General features: G+C 40.0%; 1 protein-coding gene and 1 pseudogene across 2 annotated transcripts in view; one reads left to right on the plus strand and one right to left on the minus strand.

Annotated features, from left to right (window-relative positions):
• Positions 1-13217, minus strand: part of SRGAP1 (SLIT-ROBO Rho GTPase activating protein 1) — a 260617-nt gene that overhangs the window by 14318 nt on the left and 233082 nt on the right. For both annotated transcript variants that reach the window (XM_059403610.1, XM_059403611.1), the window contains exons 16-18: positions 8546-8651; positions 4622-4846; positions 3702-3781 (exon numbers count right to left, since the gene is read on the minus strand). In XM_059403610.1, the coding sequence (XP_059259593.1) occupies positions 3702-3781; positions 4622-4846; positions 8546-8651 (411 nt within the window). The remainder of the gene's footprint in view (positions 1-3701; positions 3782-4621; positions 4847-8545; positions 8652-13217) is intronic.
• Positions 99-757, plus strand: LOC132020172 (large ribosomal subunit protein uL24-like; annotated as a pseudogene).

Below are 13217 nucleotides of genomic sequence, written 5' to 3' on the forward strand. Positions count from 1 at the left end.
CCCTCTGCCCCTTCCCCAGCTCTCTATTTCTCTGAAATAAATAAATGAATCTTAAAAAAAGGTGTCAAGCAGCCATCCCTGAAGCACCAGTGACCAAAATGAGGTTTAATCCCTTCATGACTTCTGACCAGAGTAAGTACCAGAAAAGGCATTCGACTGCACCTTCCCATATTCCCAGGAAGATTATGTGGTTCCCTCTTTCCAAAGAGCTGAGACAGAAGTACAACATTTGATCCACACACATCCACAAGGATGATGAAGTACAAGTTGTGTGAGGATACCACAAAGGTCAGCAAATGGGCAAAGTGGTCTTGGTTACAAGAAGAAATGGGGCGCCTGGGTGGCTCAGTGGGTTAAAGCCTCTGCCTTTGGCTCAGGTCATGATTCCAGGGTCCTGGGATCGAGCCCGCATCAGGCTCTCTGCTCAGCAGGGAGCCTGCTTCCCCCCTTTCTCTCTGCCTGCCTCTCTGCCTACTTGTGATCTCTGTCTGTCAAATAAATAAAATTAAAAAAAAAAAAAAAAGAAAAGAAGAAATATGTCATCTTCATTGAATGAGTACAGGAAGAGCAGGCCAATGGCACAACTGTCCACCTGGGCATTTACCCTGGCAAGGGGGTTATCAGTAGATTCAAACTGGACAAAGACTACAAAAAGATCCTTGAACATAAAGTCAAATCTTGCCAGATAGGAAAGGAAAAGAGCAAATATAAGGAAGCAACAACTGAGAAGATGAAGATGTGGGAATATGATATATGATATATGACTGATACATGACTTTTTCCTTTTTAAAGATTTTATTTATTTCTTTGACAGAGAGACACAGTGAGAGAGGGAACACAAGCAAGGGGAGTGGGAGAGGGAGAAGCAGGCTTCCCGCGGAGCAGGGAGCCCAGTGCAGGGCTTGATATGGGGCTTGATCCCAGGACCCTGGGATCATGACCTGAGATGAAGGCAGATGCTTAATGACTGAGCTACTCAGGCGCCCCTGATGTACGATTTTAAATAAAAAACTGTTAAAATGACAAAAAAAAAAAAGTGTTGAAAAGTAATGTTAAAGATTAAACTTATTAGAAAGAGAAAAAAATGGTCTCTAAAGAGAAAATTATAAAAGTTTGTTGAGAGACATTAAATAACTAGAAATATGTTTCTGGACTAGAGGACTGAATATTATAAAATAACACTTCTCTCTATGTTAATATATGTAGAATAGTGCAACTGCAATCAAAATCCCAACAGGTTTTTAGTTTTTGTTTGTTTTAAGAACTTGAAAAACTGAGTCTAAAATTTAACTGAAGTTGCAAAAGATCAAGAATTGTTAAGGAGAGCAAAGTCAGAGATCTTGGTTTGCCAAATACGAAGATTTTTTAAAAAGGTACCAAAATTAAGATAGGAGGGATAGAGAAGTAGATCAGTGGAAAAGCAGAGAGCCCAGAAACAGACTTGTGCAAAGAGGACACGTGGTTTATGCAGAGCTGTGTAAAAAGGACGATTAGTGCTGGGCCAACTGTGCATCCGCATGGAGAAAAAGGAATGGATCCCAACCTCATGCCATACCTCCAAAGAAATTCCTGGTAGAATAAAGACCTATGTGTGAAAACTAAAACCTGAAAACATTTATTTATTAATTATTATTATTATTATTATTTAAAGATTTTATTTATTGAGAGAGAGACAGAGAGAGCGCAAGCATGAGGAGAGGGAGAGGTTTAGAAGCAGACTCACCTCTGAGCTGGGAGCTCAACATGGGGCTCAATCCCAGAACCCTGAGATCATGACCTGAGCCAAAGGCAGAGGCTTAACCATCTGAGCCCCTCAGGTGCCCCCTGAAAGCATTTAAAAGAGAATATGGTGGGTAGGGGTGCACGCTGGGTGGCTCAGGTCATGAGCCCTGTTCATCAAAGAGTCTACTTCTCTCTCTCCCTCTACCCCTGCCCCTAACTCATGCTCACATGCTCTTTCTCTCTCCAAAATAAATAAATAAATTAATCTTTAAAAAAAAAAAAAAAAAGAGAATATGGGAGAATTATCTTCACTACCTGCACTCAGCACAGAAAGATTTCTTAAAGGAGATACAAAGTGAAACAACCATAAAGGAAAAGACTGGGTAACTTCAACTCCTTTAAAATTTCCTTGTTTAGCAAAAGACATAATAAGCACATGAAAGACAAATTACAGAGCACAAGATATTTGCAAAACATAACACAATAAGACCTGATCCAGACCCACAAAGAACTCTTATAAATAAGAAAAAAACCAAAGCCAAATCATATTAAACCAAGCAGAAAAAGCCCAGAGAAATGAAGAGTGGGCAAGTGAACCTTAAATGGGCAAAACACTTGATAGAAATTTCACACAAAAAAAGAAACTGAAGCACACAAGGGTCAGTATATCTATATGAACCATATTTTTTATTTTCTGTATTCTGACATATTTTTTATTTTCTGTATTCTGACCTTGCTGCTACCAGAGGGACTGGCCCTCCCAAGGATCACCAATTCCTGGATAGTATAAACAACTCACTTGTTGTGCCTTTCAAAGACAAACCAGCCAATCCAGAGCCCATCCCAACCACCTCCTCTGGGTCGCTATGCACCTGCCCTAACCTCCTGTGCCATGTATCAGACAACCAGAGACCACCCCTATTCCTCAGAGCCCACTGGAATTATTCTCACTAGCCCATCTGAAACCTGTTTACCCTGCCCCGCCTGTTTCTTCCTGCAGAAACCCCAGCAAAGACTCTTTCCCAGTTGCTCCTTCCTCCTCCGCCTCCTGACCAACCTTGGTGCTTTTCTGTGTGGCCACTTGTGGCAACGATGTACCCTTTCCACTTGCTTACTGTGAGTAACAAAGTATCTTTTCAATGGCAATTACCTCCTGATCTGATGTTCTTACTATATGCCAAGTTTTCTGTTAATACTCTATATTGTAAAACAACATCTTTATCAGTGATCAGAGAAATGCAAACTAAAATCACAACAATATTGGCAAAGATAATAATATTTGGTAAAATTCATCACGTGGTGATGAATATGTCCGATTGGAAGGCTGATACACTACTGGTGGGGTGTGTATATCATTACAGCTATTTTAAAAAACAGTTTGGCTCTATATCTAGTGAAGTTTGAAACATGCTTACTCCGAGAAGCATATATCCTGGAGACAGTCCTGTACATTTGTGGTACTATAGTAGCATACCTGTTCAAAATATTCCTAACAGCACACTTTTTCATGGCAAAAAATGGAAAATACCCCCATATTCATCAATAAAAAATAAATACAATGGAATATCATACAGTAGTCAAATAAATGATTATAATTGCATTAACAATGTGGGTGCATCTCAGGAACATAATATAATACTGAGTAAAAAAAAAAATCACGAGAAGTATATACAGTATGATTCCATTTATAGGAAGTTCAAGAAAACAGAAAATGGAACAACAAATCATTGAAAAACTAACATATAGCGGTTACCCCTGACGGAGTAAGGAAGGTAGTCATAACAGGGGAGGCAAAGGTAATGATGTCTTTTTTTCTTCAACTTGGTGGTGGTCTGTGGTGTTCACTGTAATATTATTCTTCATACTTTACACATATTTTATAAATTTTCTTTTGTATCCTACTGAATTCTTAATATAAGCAATTCTAAAAAAATGGATATTAAGGTTAGTTTTATAATAGTATGGGCACAAGGGCATACCGTCTTCACTGGTGTGGGGCTCTGTACCAGCGTCCTGATCCACTTCCTCCAATGTACCGTGCTCACTGTATGGGCTGTCACTGCAAAGTGGAAATAGATATTTTTATAAAGTCAAAGAAAGAATTTAACAAATGAACAACTGCTACTACATAAAACTTGAATGGCTAAAGAGTGGCTGGATAGTCTTTCAGCGAAATTCTGGAGGCTCCAAGAATCATCTGGTCTTAGGGGAGCCCAGGTCCCTTCATCTTTGACACAGATAATTCATACCCACAGAAATTAAACTTGGTTGAATTCTAGTAGAATATGATTATTGCCCTATGGATACACCAGTTTTTGCAAATTCATCCCAACACACCTGACTGCATATCAACTGATGGCTCTTGAGTTCAGCTCTGAATTGGCTGTAGTCTTTTCCCATCTTTTCTTGACATACATTCATTGCAGATTTGAGCCAGTCATGATTTTTATTCTTTTTTTTTAAGATTTTATTTATTTATTTGACATATAGATATCACAAGTAGCAGAGAGGCAGGCAGAGAGAGAGAGAGAGAGACGAGGAAGCAGGCTCCCTGTGGCAGAGAGCCAGATGTGGGGCTCAATCCCAGAACACTGGGATCACGACCCAAGCTAAAGGCAGAGGCTGAACCCACTGAGCCACCCAGGTGCCCCTTGATTTTTATTCTTTTAAGAAACTTACCTTTAGCACAAACACACTCCTTAAATATATGTTCGTAAATGGAATGCATCTGTCACACATGCAAGTCTAACTTATCTCAAATGTTCTGCTTCTTCTTTTTCTAGAAATTGGAGACTTAGGCAACCTTGGCAACCTATGGTCACTTCTTATTCTTATTAAACTGATATGTATACTTCCATAATTTTTCCAGCGGGGGAAAGACTAAAATTCCCGGACTTACCAGTAGTCGTCTCCAGCCATACACTTCTCATAAACAGGGCCATCCAGCTCTTTAGCATCTGGGAAAATAGTTTCATGGTGGATGATGATGGTTTTGACAATTTCATTCACATGAGCCTGACAAGACACTTGATCCTGTATTTCTGGGACAGGCATTAATGTGGGGCCAAAACAAATGGCCAGGTTATACGGGTCCATCATGTTCTCATCGCTGTACTGTGAAAGGCTATGAGAGACAGACAAGAGTTATAAAAGCACCAGAGAGAAAGAAGAAAATTGGTGTTTAATAAGATACTTTATATTCTCAAAATAGGTATCCAAAGCATTTTATTTGGTTTTTATTATGAGAACAAGATAAGGTTCCATCTACTTTAAGTTGCCTTGGCAAATTCCAAAGAAAGTAAAACAACTTATAACCTTTCAACTAGGAAGAAACTGAAAGGGGAATATAAATCCTCCTTAACTAAGTGGCATTTTTCAGAGCCATAAGAGCATTTAAGATAATTTCTTTTTCAATGGAGAGCAGGATCAAGTGAGTGAGTTTCACTTGTAAACACCACGGTGTAAATGTTATAAATGTTACTCAAGTAAATCCAGGAAGGGCAGTAGTGAGCTCCATAAAGTTTTATGGATATCTTTAAAATGCCCTCCCACTCATCAAACACATCTCAGATTTCAGTTTTTCCCTGTAAATCTTGAGGAAAGCCTGGAGGAAAACAAAGCACCTTTTCTTTGTAGCCATGGAAAGAAAGCAAACAACTGGGTAAGACGACCACAACTATCTACCAATCAATGTCACAAAAGACGTTGTAAGCGCAAGAGAAGGGGAAAAGAATTCCCAGTTCTCTCATTCCTTTTCAAGTTGGCTAACTACAAACTTTGGGGCAATTTCTGGTTCTCTAGGACTAATTTCTAAATTCAATCCAATGGATATTTGTGAGATATTGTCCAGAGGCAACTCAAAATAAGCCAGCAGTTGATTGTTCTGCCTCTAACTCATGCAGAGGGTACTGTTCTAGGGAGAAGCTAGAGACATTATCTTTCCAGGAGTAAAATGTCAATCTTGAAAGGAAATGTAAAATCCAGGTGAACAGATGACAAATGGAAGAAGAAAAAAAGAGACTTGGCCGCATTTGTGAGATGGTGACAGACACAAAGAAACGGAAATGCCACATGACCTGATACGTTACCCTTTTCCAGAAATAAGATAGCCTAGAAAGCAGAAAATACAAAGGCATAATTTCCTCAGCTAACATATGTCTCTCCTGCCTGCCATTTCTCAAGCATACAGTCTTTTATAAAAAGTTCACAATAAAGGCAACAATCATGTTACAGATTGTCTGGAAAATGGATGCACAGAGGAGTGAGATGCAGAGTAAGAATGGTCTAATTCTCTCAAGACACACGGAAGCTTGGTGGGGAGAGTCACAGCGAATCTTTCTGGGTCTTTAACTTAGTGCTGACTTGAAGAGCAAAATCTTGTTATTAAAGTATTATACCCACATTTCGATTTTACAATTAAGGGAGAATAATTTCCTTTTCTTTTCATAATTCCTGTCCCAAGCAACCGCCCTATAGGCTGGGGCTTGTTTCTGCATGAAGGCAGGTGCAGTGAGCCAGGGGGCATCTTTGGGCAGAAATGCTGGAAGCAAGGCCAGCTGGATGACTCACGTACATTTGCTATTCTGCTGAGTTAGATTTAGGTTTTACAAACTTTCTTGATTCACTGCTTTGCCTGTCTCTCGTGGTTTACTGGTTCACAGTGGGTTTTGCTCAGGTGTGCCAGGAAAATTTACGTAGAGGGTTGGCAGGAAGGAAGGCCCTCCAGATGAGAAGGGGAGGCACTTGAAATCAAAGGTGAAGATAGCAAGCCTCTGGATTGTCTTTTTAAATTTATTTATTTTTTAAAATTTGAGGCTTTAATATTGATGAGGAAATAAGATTAAAAGAAAAAAATATATAGAACCAGGGCACCTGGGTGGCTCAGTGGGTTAAAGCCTCTGCCTTCGGCTCAGGTCATGATCTCAGGATCCTGCGATCAAGCCCAGCATCAGGCTCTCTCCTCAGTGGGGAGCCTGCTTCCCCCAACTCTCTTTGCCTGCATCTCTGCCTACTTGTGATCTGTCAAATAAATTAAAAAGAAAAAAAAAAAACCCGAAACGAAAAACCAACCCAGGCCACTTCAATTGCTTCAATAACTCCATCTTTAGCTAGGCAGGTCAAATGCCAAACAAAGAGATTCAGATTCCTGTCCACTTTGCCCTGTTTCCAGCCCCATTATGGCAAGAGGGGTGTATATTTGAGTTGAGTGCCTTGACTGGGATCTGCCATCCACTCTGCACCTCAGGTCACGAAGCCCATTGTCCCAACAGTTCTGGTTCATGAGGCTGTCTCGAATTTTTGTCTTATGCCTCTTCCAGAATTCGGAAATGATGGCAGCTCAGTCAGTTGTGATACCTCCCACATTGCTTTTTGGTTCGAGCAGCCAAGAATGCCTCCATTGTTTGAAATCCATGTCTGTAGAAGCAATAGACTTAAGAAACCCCCTCCTCTTTGCCAGAAAGGGGCAGGACTCCTCAGGTGACACCCCTGGGAAGAGCTGGCCCCAAAGCAGCTCCTCTGTGATGGCTGGTTCCCCGGGCCCAGGCCACATGACAGCCTGTTCAGAGGCTTGGAGCCCTCATGCTTGCCCACCAAGGTCAGCAAGCCTTCAGATTTTTAAAACCACCGTAGGTAACAAGGCTAATTTAAAGGTAAGATTTAGGGGCGCCTGGGTGGCGCAGTCATTGTCTGGCAGCAGCTCAGGTCATGATCCCAGGGTCCTGGGATTGAGTCCCTCATCAGGCTCCCTGCTCAGCAGGAAGCCTGCTTCTCCTGTTCCTACTCCTCCTGCTTGTGCTCCCACTCCCACCCTCTGCCAAATAAATAAATAAACAAAATCTAAAAAAAAAAAAAAGAGTACAATTTATATTTATGGCCATTTATTTAACCTAAACATAGTTTATATCCATGTCTCTAGATCCTGCTTATTTCTAGTGGTGATTTCTGTACAAATGGGTTTCCGCTGTCATTTGTGCTTATGTCCGTTCCCTGTAAGCATTTCCCCATCAGAAGCGACCTGGTTTCTGGGGCCAGGTCTCCATGGCATGTGAGAACTCTAAATCTCCAAAGAAATAGAGAAGATAAAAAACAAATCCCAATTTTGGGAAGGATGAACCCAGGCCAGAAGGAGGAGGCATTGCCCTGAGTTTACTCCTCCCAGATTCTTTTATTTCCAATTACTTAACTAGGAAGGGGGCTCTCAGATAGAGCTTGGGGAAGATATTCCCCATTTTTATTACCCAAGAAGTAAGACAAATGAAAATCAAGGTGCTTAAATTAAAACAATAAGGTTCCTTTGAAAATAATGCTATGATTTTTTAAGGTTTCTGTTAATTGCTGCAGAGACTTTTATAAATATTTTCTTCTTGATAAGGTCTCATTATATTGAGTTTACAGAAGTTCTTTTTTGGATCTGTGTGTAATTCACATCTATAGTTCCCCTCCTTTCTTCACTACAACATAAAAAATCCCAGCAATTTTCTGCAGTGAGTGGGTGGTTTACATCATTTTGACAAAAACGTTCATGACATTAGCTTTGGATGGAAGTTGGAAAAACACATATTTCACTGACAAGTGTTCTTTTTGGTAATATTTGTATATTTTTGCATGTACGGCCACAGTTTCTGCGTCTTTCCGCTAATATACAATGACCTTGATCTGCTTAAGAAAAACATACCTTCAGTCTATAGTCAATCGTCTTCTCTTTGACTCTGCTGATAAGTGGGACCCAGTGTGCACGTTACAGAATCCAAGAACAAAGAATTCAGATCAGTGCAAATGGAAGTGGAAGATGCACATTCTGGCGGAGTATTAGGGTACTTACTGATTGAGGAAGGCAAAGAGGTACCTCATCACTATAAGGACGGACCTAGGCAAGGTCAGGAGGAGTTTGCGGATGTGAAGCGCCCTCTCACAGAGATTATCTATTCCTATGGACAGAAGAGAACATGGTCAGGATCTTTTCGCTTGCCACATTTAAAGCAGAACACTGAGTGTTGGTTAGATGTCCGACGTTTGATTTCACCTCAGGTCTTGATCTCAAGGTCATGAGTTCAGGCCCCGCATTCCTACAAAACACTGAGTACCAAATTTCATATCTGACCATAAGGAAGCTCTTGCCCCTGGGTGAGATGCGGTTGTACCCCAAACAGGGAATCAGTGATGAGCTTGGGGGTAATACCATTTCTGAGAGTATCTTCTCTGACCTATCTCTGTTTTTTCTGATGGCCATGGTCTTGAGCAACTTCGCGTCTTCTAGGTTTAAAAACCATCTTTCGCTTGCTGCTATTTCTGGATTGTACATCTGATATGGTTTCAATTCCTTTCAAAAGCTGCAATGGTGGGGCGCCTGGGTGGCTCAATGCGTTAGGTCTCTGCCTTCGGCTCAGGTTGTGATCTCAGGGTCCTGTGATCTCAGGTTCCGATGGGATCAAGCCCTGCATTAGGCTCAGCATGGAGCCTACTTCTCCCCTCTCTCTATGCCTGCCTCTCTGCCTACTTATGATCTCTGTCAAATAAATCAATAAAATCTTAAAAAAAAAAAGCTGCAATGGTAACTAAAGTAGTTTTGGGGGACACCTCCCCTATGATTCATTAATTCATCCTGTATTTATTTGTATATTACTATGATTCCAGCAATGTACCAGGCTTTGAATCTCTCCTTCCTCAAAACTTATCATAGTATTTTACTGATATGAATTTTTACTTTGTATTATATAATTTCATCAATTTCATCTATTTTAGGACAGCCTAATAGTTTTCAAGTACCAAGTTAGGCAATAGTAATGCATTAGTGATTTGAATCTTGCTCTCAGAGAACTTTATACCCTCATGTTTACAGTTATTTATTTTCTTATCCTTGTGGGAGAGTTAGCTCACTGAAGATGGGTACCCGGGACTTCCTGGTATTATTTTATCCCTCTTTCCTAGCAATACAAATTGTCCAAAGGTTCTTAACACAAAAATGCCTGTGAGCAGCAGCAAAAAATTTAGTTCCAATAATGCATTATTTGCATAATAATTTCCAATAAATGCATTATTTATAATGCATAATAATGTATTTCCATAATGATCTACATTTTACAATGCATTCTCACATATGCTATCCAATTTAACACAGATAATAATTCCATGGAGTAGGCAGGCCATGGAATGTCATCCCCATTCAATGGATTAGGAAAAAGAGAACTGGGTAAGTGGCTGGAGGGGTGGAGTTGGGACTAAAACCTATTTTCTGTTCAAGTCAGGTTGTCTTTCTAGGATTTCAAAGTACAAAAATATTTTATTTTTAAGCAATCTCTACACCCAGTATAAGGCTTGAACTCACAACCCCAAGCTCAAAAGCTTCATGCTTCACTGACTGAGCCAGCCAGGTGCCCCCTTTATAAAGTACAACTTTGAAGACATTCAATAAAGATACATTTGAGAAAAAGATTTATTTTTTAACTTTTTTTTTTTTTTCTAATTAAGTAAGCTCCATGCCCAAGGTGGGACTTGAACTCATGAACCCAAGATCAAGTGATGCATTCCCTACCAACTGAGTCGGCCAGGTGCCCCTGGGAAAAATATTTCAAAGACTATTTCAGAAACATTTTTGAAGTTTACTCTAATTTTGTATGACTACATTTGCTCCAATCGTTCTTGAGATATTCATATATCCTACTTGAAAAATCTCAGGCCATTTTTTTTTTTTTTTTTTTTTTAAGGACTTCATTTCTGACATAATAGTCAATTGATTTTCCTTCTCTTTCTCAGGTTTTCTGACCTCCCACACATAAACACAGTTGGCCCTCATGGATCTTTACTTGTTCTCTTCAATGGTAAACTCATTTGGTCTGGATGTTAGGATCATCCTTTTTAGGAAGGTAGTATTTTTGCTTCATTTTTCAATTTTGCATGGGACGTAAGTTCTATTGTTTCTGCCCCTGGCTATCTCAGTATTAATTTCCTAATTAAAGTCTTTATTATTTCTAGCTTGGACCATGGTGATACTTTGCTAATTCAGTTTTCTATTCCAATTCCTCTTACACCTCTTACAAACTTGAAATGACTTATGGCCCATTCTTAAAAGTAAATATTGCGATTTACTAGCATTTGTTCTCTGGTCCTTAAAAAACCGTATGCATAAATAACTTTCCATTCATGCCCCAAACCAAACAGTTAAAAAGTTTAATATGTTTATGGAAATTATAAATGGTAATGATGAAGGGTCCCATGAATGGTCTCTGGACTGGCAATACCTTCTGTTCTTTTCTAGCCGCATATAGATCCATAGAAGGGCTATGATTAAAAACAAAACAACAACAAAACTTCTGCCATTGTTTAAACTTTTGTTTAACATTTGTTCATTTGAACATGTAACATTGTTCAAAACTTCTGGATTGTTTCATAAGTTAAGTCTACTAATTCACCAGGCTGATCGTCAGTATAAGGTTAAGGTCAAATATCAGGGAGAGGGTTTTAGAAACTTCAGGCTAGTTTTGAGGTCTTAGAGAAAAAAAGAAAAGGAAAGAATGTGACAGGAACTACTCTTCATGTACTGTTGATCTTTAATCTTTGTCAAATCCCAGAGGGGGCAAGTAATTTTCAGGCTAGAAGAGGACACAGGCATTACTCCCAAGAAACTTAATTTTAATTCAAGATCCTCCTGTTTCTATCTCTCAGTTCTAAAAGTGAGTTCCCCTACCCCTTAAAGGTAGTTTCAAACTTTTATTTAGAAAGAACTGGGGGTGGACGCGTGGGTGGCTCAGTGAGTTAAGCCTCTGCCTTTGGCTCAGGTCATAATCTCAGGGTGCTGGGATTGAGCCCCACATTGGGGTCTCTGCTCAATGGGGAGCTTGCTTCCTCTCTCTCTCTCTCTCTGCCTGCCTCTCTGCCTATTTGTGATTGCTCTCTCAGTGTCAAATAAATAAATAAAAATCTTTAAAAAAAATAAAAAGAACTGGGGGAACAGGTACAGATAGAACTGGGGGAAATTGATTTGTTTATTTAGAATATTTTCTTTTAACTCACTGATTTTTAAAAAGTTTTTATTTAAATTCCAGCTAGTTAACATACAGTGTAGTATTAGTTTCAGGCATATAATACAGCGACTCAACATTCCACAGAACAGGGATCCATATGCCAATTTCACAGCAGCATTATTTGTGACGGCCAAGGGGCAGACATCAGCCAAGTGGTCACTGACAGATGCGTGGATGAACCAAGGTGGTATAAAGACACAAGGAACCATTATTCAGCCTTAAAAGAGAAGTGAAATTCTCCTACACCTGGATGAATCTTGAAAACCTAAGTGAAATAAGCCAGACAGAAGAAGACAAATACTGTAGGATTCCACTTAACACCAGGTATCCAGAGTAGTCCAGTTCACAGAGACAGAAAGTAGCACAGGGCAGGGGGCTGTCAGGGGCTTGGGGGAGTTACTGCTTTCTGAGTACAGAGCTTTGGTTTGGGAGAGTGAAGAAGTTCTGGAGATGGACGGTGGTGATGGTTGCACACTGGGAATGTACTTAATGCCGCTGAATCATACACTTAACAATGGATAAGTCAGTAAGTTTCATATTCTGTATATTTCACCAAAATTTTGGAAAAGAAAAATTGGGGGAGGGTACCATGAGATGCAAATGAAAGGTTTTAGGAGACAAAGGCAACAGGAATGTAAAACAGTGACACCAAAAAGACCAGATGAAATTGTGGGAGGTGGGCCTGGATTCTCTGCAACTTCAGTAAACCTCAATCAAAGCATAACAGAACTGCTTGCATTCCTGAAGTCATAGCAAATCTATCTGTCCCAGAGGCCTCAGAGCATGACGGCTGGGAGCGGGACTCAGATATTACCTGGCTGGTCACTCAACAGGCCTGCGGCGTACATCCTACAGGAGCCTTGCTCTGGTACAAATGACTCCTTTACTCTCCTGAGTCCAGTTAGTGGGTCAAAATTTATGGTTGCCTGGACACTGATTAATGTGCATTCCCAGCGGCTCTCAGTGTGGCAATTCATAGTCTCCCACAATTCTATGCTGCTTGAAAAGATGGATCTTTTCTTCTCCTCAGAAAAGTTGTCAGTAAGGAAAACCAGTATTTCATTTGAATTTCTTTTAAGCTAGCCTTTGTTTCTATAATTCAGGATCTCATGTAATTAGGTAAAAGTGGCATTCATCCAGTCTTGGTCATGTGCTCAAAGCTCCCCATGCTGATTTCTGTTCTTTTCCTAGCACTGCAAAGTTCCCATGTCGGCATCCCAACCTCACAGCATGGGGCTTTGACAGCTCCATGTAAATATGTGTGAAAAATTCACCCCAAAACACAAGTTGCTTCAGAAAATGGCAAAAACTCAAATGGCCATTACTCTGAAAATATCAGTTCTTCTGAGGCACTATTTGCAAAAGTATTTGTCAGAAAACAAACAATAAGTCACAAGATGCAAATGTATCTTCAAGTATGACAACAGGGAAGGAAAAGAATGGCCACGTTTAGAAGAGGTTTATAACTGAGCA

The sequence above is a fragment of the Mustela nigripes genome, chromosome 6, assembly GCF_022355385.1.
Source record: "Mustela nigripes isolate SB6536 chromosome 6, MUSNIG.SB6536, whole genome shotgun sequence".
NCBI lineage: Eukaryota > Metazoa > Chordata > Mammalia > Carnivora > Mustelidae > Mustela > Mustela nigripes.